This window comes from Pseudophryne corroboree, chromosome 7 (assembly GCF_028390025.1).
Source record: "Pseudophryne corroboree isolate aPseCor3 chromosome 7, aPseCor3.hap2, whole genome shotgun sequence".
Lineage (NCBI taxonomy): Eukaryota > Metazoa > Chordata > Amphibia > Anura > Myobatrachidae > Pseudophryne > Pseudophryne corroboree.
Window position 1 is genome coordinate 65,880,532 of NC_086450.1, and position 13,172 is coordinate 65,893,703.

General features: G+C 44.2%; 1 protein-coding gene across 1 annotated transcript in view; it reads right to left on the bottom strand.

Moving 5' to 3' along the window:
* Window positions 1-13,172, bottom strand: part of TRAF3IP1 (TRAF3 interacting protein 1) — a 106,259-nt gene that overhangs the window by 37,350 nt on the left and 55,737 nt on the right. The window contains exons 8-9 of the mRNA XM_063933255.1: window positions 9,777-9,797; window positions 8,758-8,833 (exon numbers count right to left, since the gene is read on the bottom strand). Coding sequence (XP_063789325.1) covers window positions 8,758-8,833; window positions 9,777-9,797 — 97 coding nt within the window. The remainder of the gene's footprint in view (window positions 1-8,757; window positions 8,834-9,776; window positions 9,798-13,172) is intronic.

Genomic DNA, 13,172 nt, shown 5'->3' on the forward strand with positions numbered 1-13,172 from the left:
AGCAGGGAGTCTGTTGCCAGCAGTTCTCCCTGAAAATAAAAAACCTAACAAAAGTATTTTTCAGAGAAACTCGGTAGAGCTCCTCAGAGTGCATCCAGTCTGCCTGGGCACAATTCTAAAACTGGAGTCTGGAGGAGGGGCATAGAGGGAGGAGCCAGTTCACACCCTTTGAAGTCTTAAAGTGCCCATGTCTCCTGCGGATCCAGTCTATACCATATGGTTCTGAATGTGACCCCAGCATCCTCTAGGACGTATGAGAAAATGGGGTTGCCCTGGTACCATGCGCTGCCGTGAAAAACACTGTGTGTGTGTGTCTGTGTTTAAATAACAGAAGTAGAAAGTTAAGTAAAAAACGGCTGTGCAAGGTAGCAGGGAAAGTTATGATATAACAGAGCCGACGTGTATGAATAAAAAGGGGGTTTATTTAAACAAGAAAGTTTAAAACATATATACACACACACAAACGATTAGTAAAAGCTTAATTAGATACCATGAAATAATTATATTGCTTTGCACCTTGATGGTATAAAAATGAAATCTGTCAAACCAATACTGGTAACTGAATAGCAGCAAGAGACAATATAACAATAGATATACTCTGAAGAAAAGAATGAATGAATGAATGAATGAATGAAAGTCCACAATCACAATAAGCGGATACAATTCAGTTTTCCACTAATTAGCAGTGTGTGATTGCTGCAGTTCCGTGATACAATATGATTGCCGTGCTAGAGAGACAGACGTTTTTTAATTAACTTTCTGTACAGATATACTTGCCTCTTGTGACACTGACAGGTCCACCGTCATGCTGAATGCGTTAAGGAATCAGAGGCTGAGCTCTGTTCCTGAGCACCTGCAGTTGCTGGTTTACATGGTTTAGCTCTTGCGCCTCTGGGGCCGTAGAAGCACCTCTGGATTTGCCCTTAAACATGGCCGTCCGAAAAGACTGTAAATTTGAAGCTGAATAAGCTTTCCTGGCTGAGGGAGCTGCGGAAGAAGATACGTAGACTTACCTGCAGTAGCTTTGGAGATCCATTTGTCTAGTTCATCTCCAAACAAAGCCTCTCCTGTGAATAGTAGGCCTTCCACGCTTTTCCTGGAGTCTGCATCAGCAGTCCACTGGCATAGCCACAATCCCCTGCGTGCTGACACTGCGATAGCGGTGGTGTGTGCATTAAGCAAGCCTATCTCTTTTATGGCTTCCACCATAAAGTTCGCAAAGTCCTGTATATGCTGCAGGAGTAAAACAACATGCCCCCCAGACAAGGAATCTAAACCTTCAATTAGATTACCTGACCATTTAGCAATGGCTTTAAGTTGCGAGCAGGGCCTTCCTGCCTCTGTGACTGTTATTACCCAGTTCTGTTTTATCTCCGTTTCCAAATAGGAGATAGGGGATGTGGTCGGCATCCCGGCGGCCTGTATTCTGGCGGTTGTGTGACAGACACCGGAACACAGACCGTCGGAATGCCGAAGGTATCAGGGTTAGGCACTAGAGGGGTTGTTAGCCGTAGCCGCCACCTCCCTACAGGTTAGCCCTAGATGGCACCCCCCAAGGGTTATGGTAGGGGGCAGGAGAGGGGTAAAATACCTGCCCGTGTCCAGTGTCGGGATGCCGCAGTCGGTGTTGAGACTGTCGGCATCCTGACAGCCGGTATTTCATACCCAACCTGTAGATAGATATGAGACAGAAGATAGACAGGACATATATAGCTAGGGAGTTAGATATAACTTATACAGATATAAGGTAAGGAGATAGATATGAGATAGATATGACCTATATAGATATAATGTAGGGAGATAGATATGACCTCTATAGATATAAGGTAGGGAGATAGATATGACCTATACAGATATAAGGTAGGGAGATAGATATGGGGTGACAGTGTAAAGGGCCCCATACACTACAACGATTTGTCCTGAGGCTGAAGTCAGAGGCGATTTCCGTTGAACTCTCCGAAGTTTTCTCGGGAATAATTCCATACGAATTGTTACAATTTTCATGCGATATATCGTATGCGATCCCAACCATGCCTGCGGGAACCGACAAATCACGAGTGCAGCACTAATGATCTAGGGGAGCCGATCAGACCCTCACGGGAACGCGCATTGGATCGGCTCCACCTCCAAAAATGCCAGATTTCATCCGATATATCGGCCCGAATATCCGAAATTGGATGAAATCGGGCATTATCGTTCTAGTGTATGGGGACTTAAGTGTGTGATGTGTCTTGCAGCCATGCTTTAGGAAACAGCAGACTGCAACATAGTCAGCCACTGAACTGTGTGTCGCATTAGAAGGATACAAGCCTGTGATCCACTGTGCACTTACCTACAGGGTCAGTTTTACCAATACTACATTATATAAGAAAATAAACTACATAACAAGGATAGGCACAAGATTATTAAGAAAATACATCAGGTGCTGATTCTAAGCATCCATCACATGTATCCACCAAATGTCCAATATTCAGCCATACACCCTCAGTTTCTGTTACATTATTACTTCAGTGCCAGCTGACATAGCCAGTGACCCGCTATTTTCTCAGCGTTACATTCACAGACATGAAAGCATCTGACGTTATCTCATATTAAAAAGGAAGAATCATTTTTCTTAAAACACAGAAAGAGTAGGAGAAGCATTATGGATCCATTGCAGAAGGGAAATAATTTTGTATTTGTTTTATTTTCAACTAATTATTTATCTCTCAGATTATTCAAAATATCTTATTATTTATTTATTTTACATATATTCCCTCCCTTACAGGGCTGTAATGAGGGGATAATACCTTATACATTTTCACCAATTTAAAGCACTTGTTGAATTGCCTACATGTAGCTCATTTGCATATAAAGGCACAAAAGTCACCAGCTCATTTGCATAAACAATGCATCACAATCACCAGCTCAGTTGCATCACAGTGATGTCACAATGCCACAGTAAGCAGGGAAAACCTCTGATTACGACCTGCTGGACTCAATTGCTGCCTAGTGTTGAACCGGGCAGCATCAGTCACGTGCTGGAAACAGACCGTAGCTATTGGATAACTTTCTACAATCAGACTCACCACAGATTACAGACACCGGATTTGCTGGCATTCCTTGAATAAGAATGTGGAACTGTATGCCATTTCCGTGCTGCCGCAAGGCGAGGCGGCCTGATGAGGACTCAAGCGGGAACCATCGCACTGAGAACAGCGAGACTGCAAGACCTGCCGAGAGACGTTCGCTCATCGCGCGCATTAGGAGATTCATGTCTAAGAGGAGGCAAGGCAAAATGGGTGGAACCAACATTACCCACCTCATCACTGAGAGCAGGAAGGATTCCATGCTATCCTGTGTGGATCTCCCAGCCTTAATACAGGCCTCACATGATGCTCCTGACAAGGAACCTGGTAGAGACCAGGAAGTGCGCTCACCTGCAAAATGCAATACGGTGCAGGCATCGACCAGTGACCTGTTCAGCTGTCTAATGGAGTTCCTCTGCCGCAGGTGTAAAGAATTCGTGGAGTTATCACCAACATATATTGCTCTATGGATAACCGCTGTTGACAGCTTCCTCTATCAATACTGGCGGAATGTCAGTTTCATCACTCCGACCAATCTAGTGTTTCTCTACATGCTCTGCCGAGAGGTCATGTCATCCGAGCTGCTCAGTGAGTGGGAGCTAATAGCAAGTCTATCAACATGTCTGTATGTATCCTATGCATACGTGGGCAGTGAGCTCTCCTACCCACTGATGCCGTTCCCTGTTGAATGCTCGAAGGAAGCCTTTTGGAGTCGTTGCCTCTATGTTATCAACCTAATGAGTGCAAAGATGCTCCGCTTCCATGCTGACCCCCAGTATTTTGCCCAGGTCTTTGAGGATCTTAAAGCTGAGGGTGGACAGCAGGATATTACATCAGCTTAAAATCATACTGGACAGGCCCCGTTACCAAAACCGGCGGTGCGGCCTCAAAAGTGGATCAGCCTCCCATCAGAGGTGGTAGAGGCTAACAGTAAACAGTAACTGTGGTGAGCGTTGATGAAAATTCTGTTGCCACGAATTAAAGCAACAGCTCTGGCTTGAGAACCATAAAGTAGCTCAAATTCAGGCTTGGGAACCTAAGGCAAAAGAAACCCCATTTCAGGCTTGGGAACCTAAGGCAAAAGAAACCCAATTTCAGGCTTGGGAACCTAAGGCAAAGAAACCCACCCGTGGCTGTTATTGCATGGCTATCGGGCGTGGCCCCTTGGCGATGGGGTTACCAGTTCTTTAAGAATTGGTAGTGGCACAGCCACCATGGACCAACGCAATATTCATTTTTTGTTAAGTTAGAACAGTCTAAATGCGCAGTCAGACTTGCCATGACAGATTTTTTTGACAACTTTCAGCTTAATTTGCAAAAAGAGGATTTTTGGTCACTTACCGTTGAATCCTTTTCTCTGAAGCAGGCTGTGGGACGCTGGACCATGGGATTGCAAGATGGGCTGGAATTTGGCACTCAAACTACTGTCATTTTAATTCTAAGCTCCTCCCCCTGCAACCCCACAATACTAGCACTTCTTTTAAAAGAGTACGGTAAGGATTAGCAGTAACCCAGTGAAACTGTTACAACAAACCATCAGGGAAATGACAGTCAAGAACCTGCGCGTGAGGGAGGGAACACATTGTCCCACAGCCAGGGAAGAAATGAGATAGTTTTTCTGTCTGTAAATAGCAGAGGGGAAAAGAACTGGTGAATTATGGAAAGTGTACAAAAGTTTAGGGCGGGCATTCCCAACCACGGTCCTCAAGGCACATTAAAGGGCCCTACACACGAGCTGCCTGACGGCGGACGTTTCTTCACTCCCCCCGTCACCCGGCTCCATAGAAGTGCAGGCAAATATGGACGAGATCGTCCATATTGGCCTGCACGCACAGGCGACGGGGCACCAGCAATGAACGAGCGCGGGGCTGCGCATCGTTCATCGCTGGTGCCTCCACACTCAAGATGTGAATGGTATCTCATTCATTAATGAACGAGATCGTTCATATCTTTGAATATTATCGCCCAGTGTGTAGGGCCTATAACAGTGCATGTTTTAGTGATATCCAGGCTTCAGCACAGGTGACTTAATTAGTAGCTCAGTTATTTTGATTTAACCATCTGTGCTGTAGCCTGGATATCACTAAAACCTGCACTGTTGGTGTGCCTTGAGGACCGTGGTTGGGAATGCCTGGTTTAGGGAATAGCACCCTCTAAGATACATAGAAATTGATGGCAGATAAGATGATCTTGGCCCATCTAATCTGCCCTTAGATAGATATGAAATAAAGAAATAAATACATAAATATCAGAAATATATGAGATAGCTGTAGATAGACAGATCCTATAGATTGTAAGCTGGCGAGCAGAGGTGTAGCTAGGTGCCATGGTGCCCGGAACAAGGGCATGTTTTGGTGCACCCCTCCCCTATACTGAATATTAAATTGGGGGTCTTGCCAACATGTTGTGGCATGTTACATTTGAAAAGAAACAATAGGATTTTAAATACCTACTGGTAAATCCTTTTCTCGTAGTCCATAAGTGATATTGGGGAATTAGTACAATGGGGTATAGACGGGTCCAAAGGAGCCAGTGCACTTTATATTTCTTCAACTGGGTGTGCTGGGTCCTCCCCTCTATGCCCCCTCCCACAGGCAGTTATAGGTAAAACAGTGGCCAAAGGAGAAAGGACATACTTGAGAGAAGGAACGTAACAACAATAAGTGTGGTGAGATTTATACACCAGCACACCATAACATAACCGGGCCAGCAACAGAGAACCTGCAGAATGTCCCTGCACAGAGCAGGCGCCCAATATCCCTTATGGACTACGAGAAAAGGATTTACCGGTAGGTATTTAAAATCCTATTTTCTCTAGCATCCATAAGGGATATTGGGGACAGATTAGTACGATGGGGATGTCCCAAAGCTTCCAGAACAGGCGGGAACATGTGGAGACTGCTGCAGCACCGCCTGCCCAAACTGGGTATCCTCTTTGGCCAGGGTATCAAACTTGTAGAATTTCACAAAAGTGTTCTTCCCCGACCAGTTAGCCGCTCGGCATAGTTGTAAGGCCGAGACTCCACGGGCAGCCGCCCAGGAAGAGCCCACTGACCTTGTAGAGTGAGTGGGCCTTCAGAGACTGAGGAACAGGTAAGGCTGCCAACACATAGGCCTGTTGGATAGTAAGCCTAATCCAGCGAGCAATGGTCTGCTTTGAAGCAGGACAGCCCTTTTTCTGCGCATCATAAAGCACGAATAAAGAATCAGTCTTCCTGACCCAAGCAGTGCACCTGACATAGATCTTCAAAGCACGCACCACATCCAAAGACTCCGGAGGAGCCGAATCATCAGAACAGAGCGGAACCACAATAGGTTGATTCAGGTGGAATGCAGAGACAACCTTTGACAGAAACGGCTGTCTAGTCTGGAGCTCCGCTCTGTCCAAGCTTAGCTGGGTCGCAGACTAAGTACCCTGATAGGGGACTTAAGGGGGACATTTACTAAGCAGTGATAAGAGCGGAGAAGTGAGCCAGTGGAGAATTTGCCCATGGCAACTAATCAGCACTGAAGTAACATCTATAATTTGCATACTATAAAATTATACAGAGCTGCTGATTGGTTGATGGGGTAACTTCTCCACTGGCTCACTTCTCTGCTCTTATCACTGCTTAGTAAATGTCCCCCTATGTACACTAATAATCGCTCCCCCCCTGCTATCGCTGAGGTAAACTGGAGTTACTCTGGAGGAGCTGCGCGTCCCTGTCAGTCAGTGTCTGTGTCCACTGCAGGGGGAAAATGGCGCTGATGAGCCGCTGGATCCTCTCATAATGAAGGCTCCGCCCCTTCAATGGCGCACGGTCTTCCCACTTTTTTTATACTGGCTGAGGTAACCTTGTGCTTAAAATGGAGAGAAAACTGTTTTAGGGCTGTTTTTGCCAGTGTGGGTACTGTGTACAGTGTATTGAGACGCAGCTGTGTACTGTGTCTGGAGATGCATTCCGCCCCGGTTAGAAGCCGTGGGTCTCCGTACCCTCATGTCGCCATAACGGTTAGCGGGGTGCCAGCTTAGTACGCCCCACTCTTCAATCTTCTGGCTCTGTTAGGGGTGGCGGCGTGCTGCAGGAATGTACGCTCGCCATGGTGGGGCTTGCGAATAGTTCCCTCAGTAGCTCAGTGTCCTGAACGGGACCATTAACCCTTCAAGAGGTTGGGCTGTCTCCCCCCTAAGTCCCACGAAGCAGGCAGGCTGGTGCCATCCAGACCTGCCTGAAAATAACAAACAGAAAAATAACTGCAGAAAACTCTTCAGGAGCTTCCAGAGATGTGACCGGCTCCTCCAGGCACATTTTCTAAACCAAGTCTGGTAGGAGGGGCATAGAGGGAGGAGCCAGCCCACACTATCAAATTCTTAAAGTGCCCATGGCTCCTAGTGGACCAGTCTATACCCCATGGTACTAAATGGAACCCCAGTATCCTCAAGGACGTAAGAGAAAGCATTGTTACTTAAGTAAGTAAGTAAGTAAGTAAGTAACTAACTAACTATTAAAGCTTAACATTGAATGAGTTCTACAAATTGAGGCCTAGGTCCATGTGTGTAAACACTATGGGAGACAATAATTTAACAACAGTAGTGGACAGGGAACACAAACCACAATAGCCAGTGTGGGGTGAGCATAAGGGATTTTAAAAGAGGTAAACTATTACATCTAATACATAGCTCCCAATGGTATATGTTTTCCCAAGACAGTCATTTAACTCACAATAATTTACTTATAAGCTTAGACATTGAAATCAAGTGGTGGTGGGGGGGGGTTATGACACCAGATACTAATTACCCAGGCCCACAATTGTGGAACACATCTAAGGACACACTGCATTAAAGGTCCACATGCACTCGGAAAAGTGGTAGTGTCTACTCTGAGGTTGTTTAGGGACGCTGAACCCTTTCCAAACAAGCGGGTAGATGAACACAGTAATCCACATGGTACTACTATACTTTAAACTTTAGTTCAACTTAGTGGAATTTATTTTAATTAAAAAAACAAAAACATTGTGCCCGTCACCTAGAGGAAACTATTACGCAGGCTGAGCCAGTATCTGAGGGAAAGCATCCTGTAATCCATACCTCCCAACATGACCCTCTCCAGGAGGGACACAATGCTCTGCTTCTGGACTTTTCTCTTAATGTATAATTGCCAGCACCTGTGTTGAACAGGTTAATGGATAAGAAAGGTGTTTCAGAACAGGTGATGGCAATCATACAGTAAGAAGGAAGTCCAAAAGCAGAGCATTGTGTCCCTCCTGGAGAGGGTCATGTTGGGAGGTATGCTGTAATCTACTAGAAACCATTGATTTTAGTTCATTCCCCAAAATGGCCGCCGTCATGTAAGCACAAAGAATAATGCAAATGCAGACTAAAAAAGGTTTAATTTTTTGCACATTTCTATATATCGCCGTGAGAGGTAACATGATTCACTTCACAGGCTGCACTGGCATCCTGTAACTTTCAAAAGGGCTGCATATTATTGCTCAGATTAAGAGTAATCAAAGAAAGAGGTATCGATCTGTAGTAACAGCAGTCATTTTATACAAGCATTCAATGCTATACCAAACAAATCCAATCAGGAGGGATAAGCACTGAAGGCTTGGAGGGCTGCCTGTAGCCCATCACTGATCTATGGATAAACAATGAATGGAACCTGCTAAAACCAGATATACCGGACGTGTGAGGTCATCACCGCTTTACCTTAGTGCAGCAATATTTGCCTGTGCATCAGAAACGTCATTGCTCTCCGAGTTCTGGAGCTCTGCAGTTCTCCCCTCTAAAATAAGAAGATTGTCACACAGTAAGACAACAGCAATTTGAAAACAATCTGGCAAAACTCTAGTCAGCACAATTTAGGTGTCAGTCATGTCCAAAGGGGGAAAAAAAGTGTGGGTTTAAATTGAAAAAAACAAAAGCAAACAAAACATTGGGCACGACTGAATTTGATGACGGTTGAATAGCACCGGGTATTCAATACAGCTCAGTGTAAGTCGGAGAATGCCCATTCTCCCAGACAAAATAAGGTGTTTTGTCGGGAGAACATGCATTCTCAGTCTTAAGTGCCTGGCGCGACGCTGTTTCCGCCACAGGGGAGCGATAAGAAATCCTGTCATTGGGTGTCACATGGCAATGTATTAAATAGCGCCGGGAGCTAATTCCTGGCGCTATTCAATTGTCACTGAACCATAAATTACAGCCAAACACCCATTTAATATTTCCCAAAATACATTTCAATGGGCCTATAGCCTTCATTTTACACCCCAAAATGTACCCCTTTTACACGATTTATTACCGGGTAAACGTATAGATTTGGATAAATTAGATTTTTTTTCTCTCTTCATTTTATAATCCAGTCTTATTATTTGGAAGAAACATCCACAATGTGCAGAAGTGTTATAAACTGGAGCAAGGAAGATAATGCATGATAACTATTGCAGTTGCCTTGCCCGTTTCCCCTTATTTTTTTAAAAAAAAAGGTCCACGGCTTTTTGTATTTTTGGGAGATATGAGAAAAAAAATTTGCTCACATAAACAAGGACCTAATTGGACACAGTAAAAAAAATATTGTGAAAACACCTTGTTTTTCATAGCGAAAACATTGTTTAGGAGTGATTGGATACCTCCTTTTGACTGTATTTGATTTAACTTTTGGGATCACATAACAATTCCCAAAAATAATCGGTGTGTTGATAGTTTTAAGACAAATGATCTTATCTTACCATCATCACTAGCTGACTCTCCTGTAAAGCAAGAAAGAAACAATTAAAGCCTTGCCCAATACTGCAAATGCGCTATGCAGTAATTTATTCTGTACCACTATTTCCTTTCATTTGATTACTATCGAATTTAAACACCAAGGAGTAGATTTACTAAAGTGTGTGCAGTTTGCAAACCACCCCCATTATATTTACTGGTCTATGGTAAATAAAATCATATGAATAGTACATAAAAATGAATTGTATTCTGCACTGTACTCTGTACTGTCCTGTCTACATTATCAGCTACTAATACCCTACAGCTGCACCCTCTCCCTGGCACCCTAATATTCTGCCCTGTCCTGTGAACTGCATTCACATACTGTTGTCACAGCGCTATGCTACTCTGACTCTCACTGTGCAGCCCTATATCTGAATATTTTATGTACTTAACCATCCTGCATCCTTACCCCCTAATCCGGAACCCACTACCGTGTCCTTACCTCCTAACCCTCAACCCACTACTATATGCTTACCCCCCTAACCCTACACCCAATACTGTGTTCTTATCCCCCCCCAACACTTTACCCAATTTTGCACCCTTATCCCCTAACTCAGCCTTTATTTTTACACTGCAATATAGATTGCAGATTGAACTCACCACACCCAAATCTATCTCTCTCTGCACATGTTATATCTGCCTCCCCTGCAGTGCACATGGTTTTGCCCAATTGCTAACAAAATTCCTGCTGCGATCAACTCAGAATTACCCCCATAGTCTCAGTGTGTACCCAGGTTTAGTCAACATACTGGGGACAGCAACATGTGAAGATAGCATATAGGGGCAGATGTATCAACCTGAAGAAGGCATAAGGAAGTGATAAACCAGTGATATGTGCAAGGTGATAAAGGCTCCAGCCAATCAGATCCTAACTGCTAATTTACATATTGGAGCTGATTGGCTGGTGCCTTTATCACCTTGCACGTATCACTGGTTTATCACTTCTTTATTCCATCTCCAGGTTAATACATCTGCCCCACTGTGTCATAAATAATTACATATTGGAGTTGTCACCAAATGAGTCTGGTATCCAACAACGGATACTATAAATCCCACACTAAGGCTATAGGGATGCAGATAGGTATTACAGTGCCCCCAGTTCACTACAATATAAACAACCCCTAAATCCCACCAAGTGTCATGAGCAAATAAAAAAGAAAAATAAATAAAGAAATAAAAAACACTGTACAAAAACAGCCTCCAGTGTCCCCTAGTGGATGTATGAGAAATACAATTGTGTGATAACAACCACCAAATTGATCATCAGGCAATTTTTTTAGTGGTCACAAAAACAGAGTATAAACCATCTCATGGGGATAGGTCTTCGTGCTGGTCATAAATTGTATGGTTCACCAAAAATATTGCACATCAAGCAAACATACTGTAGGAGATAAAGTTCATTTAGTCCCCAAGGCCCCACTGTGTTCACTAGATGTATCCATCTGGCTTCTCATTTTAATAAATCAAGGTCTTGGTCATCCTTTCTTTTCAATGGGGGCCCAGTCAATAATCATATAGTGCAATCTCGAGATCTGGGTCCAAATGTAATAGAACAAGAGTATCAAAAAGTGAGAGATTTGGTAAGGTTCTGCAGTTGTTTTTTTTAAAGTGGCAATCATTTACACAGTAAGATCAACCTGGTTTTGCAGTGTAAGTGATTGCCACTTTAAAAAAAACTGAAAAACCTTACCAAATCTCTCACTTTCTGAAATTCTCACTATTACATTTGGCCCCTGATGTTTTTCTTTCAAAAATGTGAATTGGCACTACGACACTTTCTAGTTGTGTTTTACCAAAAGGTAAAAAGCACCTGCAGCACTTAGCCGAAAATCTATAGTCACTATACAAAACAATGCAATTGTGTTACAGCATTCATTTGTTTTACAGTGAGCTATAAAAGAGGTAGTGAAGTAAAAATAAGATTTTACTTACCGATAAATCTATTTCTCGGAGTCCGTAGTGGATGCTGGGGTTCCTGAAAGGACCATGGGGAATAGCGGCTCCGCAGGAGACAGGGCACAAAAAGTAAAGCTTTTCCGATCAGGTGGTGTGCACTGGCTCCTCCCCCTATGACCCTCCTCCAGACTCCAGTTAGGTACTGTGCCCGGACGAGCGTACACAATAAGGGAGGATTTTGAATCCCGGGTAAGACTCATACCAGCCACACCAATCACACCGTACAACTTGTGATCTAAACCCAGTTAACAGTATGATAACAGCGGAGCCTCTGAAAGATGGCTTCCTTTAACAATAACCCGAATTAGTTAACAATAACTATGTACAACTTATGCAGATAATCCGCACTTGGGATGGGCGCCCAGCATCCACTACGGACTCCGAGAAATAGATTTATCGGTAAGTAAAATCTTATTTTCTCTATCGTCCTAGTGGATGCTGGGGTTCCTGAAAGGACCATGGGGATTATACCAAAGCTCCCAAACGGGCGGGAGAGTGCGGATGACTCTGCAGCACCGAATGAGAGAACTCCAGGTCCTCCTTAGCCAGAGTATCAAATTTGTAAAATTTTACAAACGTGTTCTCCCCTGACCACGTAGCTGCTCGGCAAAGTTGTAATGCCGAGACCCCTCGGGCAGCCGCCCAAGATGAGCCCACCTTCCTTGTGGAGTGGGCCTTTACAGATTTAGGCTGTGGCAAGCCTGCCACAGAATGTGCAAGTTGGATTGTGCTACAGATCCAACGAGCAATCGTCTGCTTAGACGCAGGAGCACCCATCTTGTTGGGTGCATACAATATAAACAACGAGTCAGATTTTCTGACTCCAGCTGTCCTTGCAATATACATTTTTAATGCTCTGACAACGTCCAGTAACTTGGAGTCCTCCAAGTCACTTGTAGCCGCAGGCACTACAATAGGCTGGTTCAGATGAAATGCTGACACCACCTTAGGGAGAAAATGCGGACGAGTCCGCAGTTCTGCCCTGTCCGAATGGAAAATCAGATATGGGCTTTTGTAAGATAAAGCTGCCAATTCTGACACTCTCCTGGCAGAAGCCAGGGCTAGAAGCATGGTCACTTTCCATGTGAGATATTTCAAATCCACCTTTTGTAGTGGTTCGAACCAATGAGATTTTAGGAAGTCCAAAACCACATTTAGATCCCACGGTGCCACTGGAGGCACCACAGGAGGCTGTATATGCAGCACTCCCTTAACAAAGGTCTGGACTTCAGGGACTGAAGCCAATTCTTTTTGAAAGAAAATCGACAGGGCCGAAATTTGAACCTTAATAGATCCCAATTTGAGACCCATTGACAATCCTGATTGCAGGAAATGTAGGAATCGACCCAGTTGAAATTCCTCCGTCGGAGCACTCCGATCTTCGCACCACGCAACATATTTTC